Source organism: Argentina silus (assembly GCF_951799395.1).
Source record: "Argentina silus genome assembly, chromosome: 11".
Lineage (NCBI taxonomy): Eukaryota > Metazoa > Chordata > Actinopteri > Argentiniformes > Argentinidae > Argentina > Argentina silus.
In genome coordinates, this window is record NC_139665.1 from 8,235,337 (window position 1) to 8,248,631 (window position 13,295).

The 13,295-nt window shown below is 42.6% G+C and overlaps 1 protein-coding gene across 2 annotated transcripts in view; it reads left to right on the plus strand.

Annotated features, from left to right (window-relative positions):
• vps13c (vacuolar protein sorting 13 homolog C) overlaps window positions 1–8,646 on the plus strand; it is a 67,471-nt gene extending 58,825 nt beyond the window's left edge. For both annotated transcript variants that reach the window (XM_083680300.1, XM_083680301.1), the window contains 8 exons: window positions 1–143; window positions 477–522; window positions 1,200–1,323; window positions 4,202–4,316; window positions 6,366–6,457; window positions 6,695–6,818; window positions 7,093–7,176; window positions 7,440–8,646. The exon at window positions 1–143 is cut by the window's left edge and continues 21 nt beyond it. In XM_083680300.1, coding sequence (XP_083536426.1) covers window positions 1–143; window positions 477–522; window positions 1,200–1,323; window positions 4,202–4,316; window positions 6,366–6,457; window positions 6,695–6,818; window positions 7,093–7,176; window positions 7,440–7,541 — 830 coding nt within the window. In that variant the 3' untranslated portion in view covers window positions 7,542–8,646. The remainder of the gene's footprint in view (window positions 144–476; window positions 523–1,199; window positions 1,324–4,201; window positions 4,317–6,365; window positions 6,458–6,694; window positions 6,819–7,092; window positions 7,177–7,439) is intronic.
• The last annotated feature ends 4,649 nt before the right edge of the window (window positions 8,647–13,295 follow it).

A 13,295-nucleotide genomic window follows, 5' to 3' on the forward strand; every position in this document is an offset into this window, starting at 1 on the left:
CCAGGATCACAGGGTCGGTGGGGAAGGGCCTAGCAGCCATCACCATGGATAAGGAGTACCAGCAGAAACGCAGGGAGGAGATGAACAGACCCCCGAAAGACTTTGGAGAGAGTCTGGCCAAGGGGGGCAAGGGCTTCCTCAAGGTACGCTACCGTTTAGTACCGTCCACCATCAAAGCCAGTGTTGGGGACAACAAGGTCCACTACATGTACTGTACTTCAACTATCAGTTTTCAACTAGTCGTGTTTTTGTGTAGTATTTGTGTAGTTAACTACTTTTTTCGACCATGAAGCGGTGTCGTTTTTAGTAGTAGCTTTAGGAGTCGCTTTTCGTGTAGTTTAACTTCTTTCCTTGTGAAAATCATTGGTAATCCAGTTAAATTCATTTTCAGAGTAGCTTCTCCAACACTGATTAAAGCCTGTCAGAATCATCCATCTCAGATATGAGTTCTCTCTCCATTCTCCATTCTCCACTAGGGTGTCGTTGGTGGGGTGACTGGGATCGTCACTAAACCAGTGGAAGGTATGTTACCGGAAACCTACCTCCTCACTCACATGACATGCACACCAGGGGAGGCCGGTGGAGGTAGAAATCGGAGGACAGGCTCATTGTAATGCTTGGAATGAAATGAGGTTATGAAACCATTCCTCGTTCCATGCCATACATAACAATGGGCCCGTCCTCAGATTTCTACCTCCAACAGCCTCTCCTGATGCACACACTCTTAGTGAGGCGCAAGCTGCAAACGTATGTGTGTTGCGTCTTTTTTTGGACATGTCGCCTTGCTTTGATTAAATCTACATGAAACTAAATGAAGTTAGTGCTTCTTGGTGAATCCTCAGGGTTCTCCCCAAAGAATGGAAGAGTGGCTCTGCGCCACGCTGTGAACTTGCCCCGCGCCACTCCGTAAACATTACAAGGCAAATGAAACTGTGTATTTAGTCATGATAGAGTAACACTCTTTGATCGCCAACGACGTCGTTTTTAAAAAACAAAGCGTTACGACGTTCCTCAGCGAATTCAGCGTTTTAGCTGTATTTTTTTGCGCGTTTCTACATGAACAAACGCGAGTCGGGTTTTGATGAATGCCATCCAGCGCCACCTTGGTACAAAATCCTGGGGAGAACCCTGTCAGTTTGTCTCTTCCAGTATGTTAGCCCTTTTTCTGCAGCAGAGGTGTGACGTCTCCCTTCCTCCAGGGGCAAAGAAGGAGGGAGCGGCGGGCTTCTTCAAGGGCATAGGGAAGGGCCTGGTGGGGGTGGTGGCCCGGCCGACGGGGGGCATCGTGGACATGGCCTCAAGCACCTTCCAGGGCATACAGAGGTACCAGACACTTGAATACATACTCATCACACTAAACACACACCGATGTGTGTACACACACACACACACACACACACAAATGTACACACACGCACACACATACTGACCTCACACATACACACACACACACACGCACACACACACCACCTTCAAATCTCTGTATATTCCCTCTGATCAATCTGTACTATTTAAATAGAACATTGATGTGTATAACATAGTGCTCCTATGTGAATGTGTTGGTACCGTTTTTGTTTTAACTTTGTGGTATGAAACTTAGCGTTTGAAGAGATTTTCGTTTCGTAGTATTTTGTTTTAACTTAACGTAAGTGTAACTTTTAAGTGCTTTCTGTGATTTGAGTTGAATGTGCTTGTTGTTGTCGTTGTGTGCCAGTCATCGCCATGTTTGGTGTTTTCTGTTCGCTATGATTCTCGTGACTAATTTTATAATTCTGTTCTCATCTGTTTTTTACCTCATAAGTTAGTACCTGGGAGATGTAGTTTTTTCTTTTTCTTTCTGTTTATTGAGTGTGAGTATTTGATGGCGTTGGGAAGGTTTGATCATCTGACCCACATTAAAGCAGCTCTCCTCAACCCCCCCTCTCTCTCTATTGCCTGGGTGTGGGGGGTGGTTGGTTGATTGGTTGGTTGGTTGATTGGTTGGTTGGTTATTACAGAACTCAATACAGTACCAAGACCCGCCTCTCAGGTTACAAACACAGACGTTCACGTCTGACTGTTGGCCTAAGCAGAGATTGAGAAGGGCTCCTTTTTTACAGAGATTGAGAAGGGCTGCTTTAAGATCATATGTGGGTTGTGGTGGTGTAAGGAGAGGTGGGTTTAGTTGGAGGCATGGAGGGTTTCTCTCCTAGGCAGGTAGCCGAAGGACAGGTAAGTCACTGCATCGTGTATAAGTGAAGGATGCAACCCCTATGTACTATTTACTGTCCATTACTCTGTTCCCTACTGGACTGTGCCAACTCACAGAAACACAGTCGCCAGAGGGATGTTTCCAGTAATAGCCAACATCCTCCCCCCTACCATTTAACAAGGCGACTGACTCCCCCCTTCCTCCGGCTGCAGCATTGTGAGACCGACAGGCCCCGCCCTCAGGACAGAACAGGTCACAGAGGAGGCCGACAGAACAGAAACATTTGGGTCGAAATATCTATTTTGTTTTGAACAAAATTGCTTATTTTGGACCAAAATGGTTGTTTATTGATATGCTTACACTTAAAACGTCTATTTGAAACATCTGATTTTACACTGGAGGGGGGTCTTTAACAGACTGAACAACCCTGATCAGAGAACAGCGTGTGTGCTCTCACACTTGACATTTGATTGACTCCAACTGCAGTTACCGAAACCTCCATTTTAGATTGAGAATCAACTGGCAAAAAAAGGTTATATTCCAATACCCACACTAGAATACCAAACAAAATGAAGCAATGTGTTGGCCATACATTCTGTGTGGTATGCTAATATAGCTGTTGAGCCAATCATTTGATAGTATGCTCCGGTTGCCCCTCCTCCACCTGTTCTCTCCTCTGGGATTGGCTGACTGCACGAGCTCAATGCAACCTACCATGCTTGAGTTTGGTGTTCTGCCCAATGGTTCAACATTTACAGTGTCAATGAATAAGAGAAAAACAACATCTATACTGACTGCAGCGCTTCTTGGATGACGACCGGTCATTTTGACTGGTATGGCATTTTGTAATAGTGTCCTCCAGTCATCTGGCTCATACTGTAGCAACGTGTTACATGTTCGTCATGTAGCTACATAGCGGAGCTGATGCAGCTGGTTCAACTCTCTTTGGGGCTGGTCTAGGAGTGCCTCCTCCTCCCCAACAGGTCTAATGCAGCCAAGCACATCTTCTCTGACCCCCCCCTCCACTCCCCCCTGGCTTTCTCATACACCTGCCCCCCCACTCCCAACCACCTCACTACCTTGCTTTTCTGTTAACTTGTCGGACCAAAACACACTCCTGACTCCCCCAGTGGTTTTGAACAGGGGAGGCTGGTGGAGGTAGAAATCGGAGGACAGGGCTCATTGTGTAATGCATGGACCGGAATGAGGAACAGTATCAAACATATCACACATCGCACGTGTGTTTGATACCGTTCCTCATTCCGTTCCATGCATTACGACGAGCCCGTCCTCCGATTTCTACCTCCACCAGCCTCCCCTGATTTTGAAACTACTGAAAGGCCCAAACCTCACATAGTGGTGTTATTGACATCCATCCATCCATATAATATTCATCCTTCACACAGACTAATAATAATAACCAGCCAGTTCTTGATAACCATGAAATTACTTATTCCATGCTTTCACACTAGAGGTAATGAAAGGTGAGCTACTAGAACACACACACACGCACTGTTGGCCCCGCCTGTAAATGTGAATGGCAGGAAGGGTTTTTAGTTGGGGCTGGCCTGACACTTTGATTCTCAGAGGAGGGATGCTGCCGCTAATAGCACCTGACTCACTGCATCCTTGCCTGGAAAGAAATTCAGGGTCTACTCCAGTGGAGGCTGGTGGAGGTAGACATCGGAGGACGGGCTTGTTGTAATGCATGGAACGGAATGAGGGATGGTATACCGTTCCCTATTCCGGTCCATGCATTACAACGAGCCCGGCCTCCGATGTCTACCTCCACCAGCCTCCCCTGTTCTAAGGCCCCTGCTTGATCAGTCACGTGTCGTTGAATCGTCAATATCAGTAATTCAACACGAGTAAAGAGTAACAGTCAAAGCATCTGGTCACAGTGGGTTATACAATACAGTAGACGGCGGGGATACCGGTAGATGTTTTTGTGATGCTGTGTGTTTTGATTGGCCCGAGACCTCACGGCAGTGCGCTGTGATTGGCTGGCAGGGTGGCGGAGTCGACGGAGGAGGTGACGAAGCTGCGGCCCGTCAGGCTGATCAGGGAGGACGGCATCATCAGACCCTACGACCAAGAGTCCTCACAGGGCTACGACCTCTTCCAGGTTAGCAACACGTCGCCGTGACAACCGCCACCTAGCATGGTTTGGCTAACAGCCGGCCTCTAGACAACACACTCCACTTGGCTGTAGCGGTAGAACTTCTTCAAGAAACAATATTCTTGTTCTATTTCTCTGTCAGGGGAGGCTGGTGGATGTAGAATGATCAGAAGACATCCGTCATTCATCTGTCTGTCATTAATGCACATATTATTGCACAGACATTATTGCACTAGTACTATTGTCCCTTTATTGTTACTTTTTGTCATTTCTTATTACTTATTGATTGTTTGCTGACTGCTGTTGTTGAGCATGGAGTAAGATCCCAAAACAAGTGACGAATAAAATTTGATTTGTTTTGATTTGAATGCATGGAATGGGATGAGGAATGGTGTCTGATACCATTCCTGATTCTATTCCATGCATTACAATGAGCCCGTCCTCCAGTTTCTACTTCCATCAGCCTCCCCTGTTCTCTCTCTGTTTTTTTCTATGGTATCAATTGCATGGGATTTACAGTGTAATTGAGCTGTATGTTATTTGAAATACTTTAAAACAAAAAAAGCTTTCAGTTGATCTTTACAGTATATGTTCTTTTCAGTATATGAAATGCATGCCTTTCTTTCTGAGTCCCAACCTTGAAGTATCACTGGCTTTCTTCCCCTTCTGCCCTCTCTTCTGTCTCTCTCTCTCTCTGACTCTTTCTCTCTCTCTCTCTGTGTGTGTGTCTCTCTCTCTCTCTCTCTCTCTCTCTCTCTCTCTGACTGTCTCTGGCTCTGTGTGTGTCTCTCTCTCTCTCTCTGTGTGTGTCTCTCTCTCTGACTCTGTCTCTGGCTCTGTGTCTCTCTCTCTCTCTCTCTCTCTCTCTCTCTCTCTCTCTCTCTCTCTCTCTCCATGCAGCATGAGGATGAGGAATAGAGGGAGTTGTTTTCTCTCTTTTTCTATTCCATTTGTCCTAGCTCTGTCTAAGGTCATATCTAATGCTATTTGAGTATATCTGTGTTGAAGCGCATACTTCCTGGCTGATGTTAAGACTGGCAATCAGGTTACTCTACTCCAGACTGAGATAGTTTTGCATGCCAAAGCAAATTGCTCTCTGCATACAATACCTCAAGCATTTATCCTTTAATTCAGAAGTTTGTTTCACCCAGGTTTTGTATTACTTTTTGCGATATAAAACATTTAGCATTTTATTGACTGAATTTAGAAATTAATACTAATGACAAAGTCAGACAAAGACCCCATAATAAGCACTGTTCTCCTATTGAACACACTTGAACAATGACAGACATTTGAAGATTAATATTTTACTAAAGAAAATTGTAACTTGTGTGGTACCAGTAGAAGTTAGCAATATTTTTTGAAATAAAAAGTTTGTAGCGACACGTTTTAGACAATGACTTTCATACCTGTGAAGACTCATGATACTTATCCTGCATATATGTATTCATCATTTACTCCTGCATTGATATGTATGAATGATGTTACCTTATGCAAACTTAAACAATTATTTATACCAATTGTTCAAAGAAGCATGAACCAAATTGACGTTGATGTACTTTGATATATACTTTATAATTTCCCCAAATATACCACAACCTCAATAAATTCTTTATTGTATTTAAAAATTCCTAAGTTAGTCTTCGACTGCCTTAAGATATATGAATGTACCGGTATGTTACAGTAATATAGTAATAGTATTTGTATGTTCTTCGATGCATATTGAGTGTTTTATGTGTTATAATGTAATAAACATATCTACCCCTACATAGTTATATGAATTGGGTGCAGTGATTTGCTTATTGACATTTTGCATGAAAGTAGAACTTCAGCAATGCTGTAAAGTTAGAAAGTCATGTTGTCAAAAGATATCATATTGTGTGAAATAATGTGTTTTGCATAGATCACACCTCGCATATCAATCAGTAGCAATCACTTAATCACGAAGCAACTCTTTAGATTAGTAATCAGTCATTGAACTCCTTTAAATACAAATTAAATTGAGTTTCTAAATTGTTTATTCATTTTGCTGTCTTTCCATCCTCTCCTGTCCAGCGTTCGGAGATCAAGCAGTTGGACGGGGAGGTGTTCAGAGAACACTGTCTCTACCCTGGCCACAAGAAGACCAACATCATAGTTACCAACAGGTATACACACACACACACACACACACACACATGTTGCTGTCATGCTTTTGTCGTATTTATTCATTTTTCTCTGTGCCGTTCACTTATTTTTGTAAAGCATCTTTATAAGTACGATGTATTATTATTATTATTATTATTATTATTATTATTATTATTATTATTATTAATATTAATATTATTATTAACATACCTACTACTCTACAGTTGACACTCTGCCCCCCTGTTGTTTCTCTCTAGGAGAGTGATGTGTGTGAAGGAGATAGAGTTTGTGGGACACTTCAACAAAGAGTGGGAGTGTCTCTTTGAACATTTCTCCAGACCTCCCAAAGTGGAGGGAGGAGACCTGAAGATCTACTGTAAGGTAGGGCTGACAGACAAGACCTAACCGTTTACAATACCACAGACCGACAGTTAGCCTTAAAGGGGGGTAGTTCAACCCCCCCACCACAAATTAAAGAAGCCCAAATAATCCCAAGTGCTCTAAAAAGACTGAACAGAATGACATTTCAAACATGCTCATTTAAGGTCCATTGACTTACATTGTTTTTTGGTTAAAAAACAAAAAATGCTGTTGAGTTGTTAAGTGTTGTACAGTATATGATGATGATGGAGTGAATAACATTGTCACCCTGCAGGAGCAAAACAAACTGATGATCCCAAGGAGAGATGGACAGGAGCCTATGAGAGTCGTGCACCTGCAGTACCCAGCCACGGCCCAGGTGTGTGTGTGTAGGGGTGTGTGTGTGTGTGTGTGTGTGTGTGTGTGTGTGTGTGTGTGTGTGTGTGTGTGTGTGTGTGTGTGTGTGTGTGTGTGTGTGTCTGTGTGTCTGTGTGTCTGTGTGTCTGTGTGTCTGTGTGTCTGTGTCTGTGTCTGTGTCTGTGTCTGTGTCTGTGTGTCTGTGTGTCTGTGTGTCTGTGTCTGTGTGTGTGTGTGTGTGTCTGTGTGTGTCTACCTGCCTGACTGTCTTGTCTCCCTCATCAGAGGGTGCGGGAGGCTATAGACCAGGCCCAGGTGGCTAGGCGGCAGCACCAGATGGTGAAGCAGAAGTCTCAGCGCTTCCTCAAACAGGCCGGCAAACCATGATGTCATCATGACGTCACCACCACATCCCAGCCACCGCACTGCCTAGCACGCTACACGTTTGCACTAAAGAAAAACCATGTACTACTGTTTACAGTCCTGCTTTACCAATGAATGACTCATATTATGCACAATGACAGCTGCCTTAAGAGAAATTCTGGGTCATTTAGATTTGATCTGTCTGTCAACATGTTTTGTTTTATTTTTTTGTGTTTACACAATTCCCTCCTGAATCTATCAATGATTGTAATTGGATACAGGTGCAATAGAAAGATATATATTGAAATGAATATACAATATAAATAGTGCTTTGGGAGTAGGAGTAGTTTTATTAGTGTTTCTAAATGTTGCTTTTATATAGCAAAACAACATTTACATACATATAGTCGGTTTTTGTCTTTTGTTTGTAATGTTTACTTTTTTGGAATTATAGGGGGTGAATGAATCAGTTTACATGATCTGAATGCTGGAAGAATGCAGGTGTAGGGTAGAATGATTGTTTGGAGATGGGGACAGACCGATAGGACAGTATTTGTTTTCCACCACTTCTGTCAGAAGACACATGCACTGCTACTGAACTAATTTTGCATAATTATAAATGACATTCTAAATATAAATTCCCAACTGTTCAGTTTGGTTTCTATGCATGCTGATGATGACGCACAGTGTCAGTGGATCTACATGCCAGTATAGATTGGAGATGACCAGTGATGATGATGTAATCTCTCTTGCTTTTCATGTGCAGTGTGTTGCTGTCATGTTAACAATGTGTGGAATTGTCTTGTAATGGACCTTACCAACGTAACCATTGTAGACCAAAGAAATACCGTCATTAAATTTCAAAGAACAAATATTGGAAATATATAAGTTTGTCTGCACATAGCTTACCTTTTCACAATGTTGCTTTGATAAAGGGCTTTTTCTGGGTAAACATTTTCTGTAATGAATTCAATGAGTTAGTGATTATATGCATGTACCAGCCAGTCTGAAGCTCTTTACTAAGCCTAGCTCCACAATGATAAGAATAGCACATCCCACTCCATATTACCTGATTACCTGATGATGTGGGACCTGAATCATTTTCTAAACTGACATTTTATGAATCACACTGCGTTTCAGAGTCCTTCTTTCTTCTTCCACTTCAATTTATAGTTTAACCATAGATTTTATAAAATGTTTCTATGCTCTATGGTTTAAGGTAGGCCACAGAGCAGTACATTGTATTTCTATGCCCACTGTTTATTCAGTCCAGGTAGGTAGGGCATGTACAGAATGTTAGCGATCTAAGCAGGATAGAACTATCACGCATCATAGATATGAGGACAACCTCATGAGGTTAGAGTTATACTTGTTCAGCTTTCAGGCGGTTCACCAGATTTAACATTCAATAGCAATCACAATAGCACGGCTGTGTTCGGATAGCCTTCTCAACCGAAGGAACCTTCCTTCATCGGTAGTTGACCTGGGAGATACTGACGTTATTAGCCCACTGGGTGAATGATTCATCCATACAGATGTTCACCCGACATTGGAGTGAAGGAGGATAGACGCATTCATTTCAGTGCCGCTTTTTCCTTCCCACGACTTTTCCTCCGAACTTGATGACATTTTCAAACGAGGTCATGGAAAAGCCGCAAGGTAACAGCAATATTGCATGTAGGGAATAGTGGTACATACTGTACATAACCTGTAACCTTACATTCTTTCTGACAAGTGTGTTCAAAGGGAGGGAGCCGTCCGACATTCCTCTTCTTGCTGTACTGCAGCTCTCTGCTTATGCAATATTTACTAACGGAGGGGGAGGTTGGAGTGATGGATGATGGCTCAATAGGTCAGGAGGTCAGAGCTACGAGTTGAGAAACCTAGAGAGGTACAGACCTACAGAAATAGAGCGATAGGTTCAAGAGAGGAGATACCTGCAGAGAGACCTCTACCAACTCAGTCCTCTGTGGCTCAGTTGGTAGAGCATGGCGCTAACAAGGCTTAGGTTGTGGGTTCGATTCCTGCTGGGACCATATATACTGAAAAATGTAGGCACTCACTGCAATGTAATTCGCTTTGGATAAAAGCATCAGCTAAATGGCATATAAATACAGCTATAGGAGATACCTGTGGAGAGAACTGTAGGTGAAGGAGAAGCTGGACACTGGCATGGTGACATATCCACTGTAGTTGCTGAAACAGTGCTGGAAAGGACAATGTGAAAGGGAAAAATATCCAAGCTCAGTATGGTTCAGGTTGGACCGGTAGTGTGTAAAAGCCCCTACAGTTAAACAGAGTCATCTGGCACTACTTCAAACATACCGTAGAGCCAGGTTATTCTGCTACTCTACTCCACAGTCAATCACTATAATGAAAGAACCCAGGTAAGATGCAGTCTGTTCTTGTTTGGCTGGCTATTAAGATTGATGAAGATGTTCATGTCATCACGGACAGCTACACGCCCACCTGCTTAGGCAAGACTAGACATATTATTGTATTGACAGGAGTTACTGTGTCTATACTAATACCGTACTGATTTAGCTACTGATTGGCTATCCTTCAAAGAGTTCAGAAATAGATGAACTGCCATGATTAAGACGGCTAAATTAAGTTACTACTTAAACACTATCTCTGATTCTGGTGGTGACCGAACTACATTTTGGAAAGCAGTTAAATCACTGAAACGCAATACTGTAGTTCCACTCCCTCTCTATTTCAACAGGTTTTATCCAATTCTTCGCCACTGGCTAACAATGACCCAAAATTCTTCATCTGTTGTGTTTCTGCCAGGGAAGTGTTTGATGTTTTGTGTAAGATGGATGTTAAAAAGTCTACAGGGGTTGATGTGCTTGATCCGTATCTCCTGCATCTCTCTGCCCCTTTAGCAGCTGAACCTCTGGCTCACATTTTTAACATGACAATTTTCTCTGGTAAAATCCCCAAAGTGTGGAAGGCGGCCAATGTACCCCCTCTTCATAAGGAGGGTGATCCCAACTATTTGAATAATTACCACCCTATCTCAAGGCTTTCTTGCTTAGCATGCCCTCCTATTACAGAGGTTATCTGCCATTGGTTTGGATCAGTCTGCCTGTAATTGGTTTCAAAATTACCTGCAGGAAAGTACTCAGTGTCTTTTAGTAGATGAAGTTCAGTCTAGTTTTCTCAATGTTAATAAAGGTGTTCCGCAAGGTTCAATTCTAGGTCCACTGCTGTTTACCATTTGCCCTTGAACAATTGTTGTTTACGCTGATGATTTTCAGCATATGTGTGCCCCCTCAGTTCAGCAAGGTATTCTTCACCTTCAGCAAGGTTTTGATTATATTCAGAAATTGCTTATTAAGCTGGTGCTGAATGAGGACAAAACTAAATGTATATTTATCTCTAGATCCCATAATATTGATTACAATGATCTGCATATTTGTACCCTGAAAGGAGCCCAAAATGAACATGTCCCACATTATAAGTACTTGGGTATTTGGACAAATGATAAACTGTCTTTGTACAGAAATAAGTTAATATGACAAAGTTTGTCCAGGCAATGCTCCTATGGTGTTGTGTTTAAAGGTGTTGTTTTGTAATCAAATGTGTATTGTAAGGAGGGCCCACCTGCAAAAGAGACCTTGGTCTCAGTGTGTCTCCCTGGTTAAATAAAGGTTACATAACAAATACAAATGTGTGCCAGGGACAGTTGTGCAGATGTTACTGATAACTGTGATGCAACAGTGAGGATTCTTCATAGTGATGATGATATCACTGAGGTTTCAAGGTAAGTAGTCTACACCAGAGATTGTTTATACTAGAGATATGCCACTCCACTCCTTTAAAGACGCTTTGGTTACACATAGACCTAGAGTACTGTATCTCTTATACAAACCTCTCTGTTGACAGTGTGTTGCATAATTTGCTGATCAATGACTGCTCATCATAATGCTGTTCTGTTCATATGCTCTAACAGTGATATGTGGGGCTTTGTGACAAACTTCTGAAAAGTCTCATCTCAGCCATCACGCAGCACTGAAAGGAGAGGCTAAAAATACCAGGTGTTGGAGAGAAAGTGATCAAGCGCTCTCTGTTGCCTCTTAAAGGGATGGTTTGGGATTTTACCAGCAGTGCTGTTGATCGATGGGTACTATTTTGGAACCTGTCTGTGCTGTCATTCATATGGAGTGGCTTCACCCGGTAGCATTTTCCTCACGAGCCACAATGCTACTGCAAGTAGACAGGGCTACCAGTTCAGTCTGTCCCAAAAGCACCGAAATAAGCTAATAATAAAGCAGCGGTAGTCTCACGGCTCATGAGGAAAATGCTATCGGGTGATGGCACTCCATATGAATGACAGCACAGACAGGTTCCAAAATAGTACCCATCTATCAACAGCACTGCTGGTAAGTAGAATACAGAGACATGGTTCAAAAATCTTGAACCATCCCTTTAAGACCATTTCAGAACAGGATACAGACTGTAGGCTATGGGAAGCTGTAACATCCTCTGGCAGAAGAGATAACACACATCTCCTTTATTTCCATTGAACTAATTAAAATGATGAAATGTAAAGCAATATCATACTGTAATGTAAGATGTTCCAAGCTTGATATCAGACATAGAGAATGATGAAAAGGCACCGGAGAACACAGTAACTCATTAATAAACTAAAGCAGTTATCAGCATATTTTACTTTATTACAGATCAAAAGACATCCTGGGAAACTTTGCATATTACCTGATTTGTAAGACAGTGCATTTCTAATAAGATTCAAATCATTCTTAAACATATTTAAGGTCATGATAACGTTGAAAATGTTGTCTTCCTCTCTCTCTCTCTCTCTCTCTCTCTCTCTCTCTCTCTCTGTGTGTGTGTGTGTGTGTGTGTGTGTGTGTGTGTGTGTGTGTGTGTTTGTGTGTGTGTGTGTGTGTGTGTGTGTGTGTGTGTGTGTGTGTGTGTGTGTGTGTGTCTGCGTGCCCTCTCTCTCTCTCTCACACACACACACACACACACACACGTTGAACCAAATACAAATACCTGATCCTTTGTCACATACACAGATATGACACACACCTCTCGTCCGTCAATCTATGATATATGCTTTATCAAATAGGGTTTATATAAACATCTAGTAGTGAATAATGATATACAGTACCCCCATGGTGCTGTCTGGATGACTGGAGCTCTCTACAGCGCTGCGCGTGGACAAGCATACATCTAACTCCGTCAAGACAGGCGCGCTCGTTTCACTGGTCCAGCTGGCTTTAGTATCTAAATGACATATCTTGACTAGCTTTCATACAGCTTGACATTGTGCAAAAGGTTTCACCTGATATTAGTTGTTTTTGATAGTATTCGTGGTAACGGCATTGATAAGTAAAAGAATGATATGGAGTCCCCACCGGATCCTGCAAACGACCCGGGCAGCAGCGTCTCTGAGCCGGCTACCCCAGTCATGGACATGCCGGTGAACCTGGAGACCTTCCTAGAGGATGGCCACCAAACGCCTGTCAGGAGACAGAGTTGCTCCAGCTCCAACAAAGGTAAATTTGTGACACTAGATGATTTCATAACTGCTTTAATTGCTGCCGAAATGATCAACCGTGAGGTGTCAATTTCAGAGTCCCAGAAATATATGCTCGATGGGATGGCCTACGCATATGAATATTCAAGCTTGCATTGTCCATTATTTCAGTGATACATTGTAACTTCAAGACTTGACTAGTAATGAACTTGATAAGATATTACGCGTGGCGTGGGCAACCCAGCTGGACTCGCTGGACATGTCCTTGA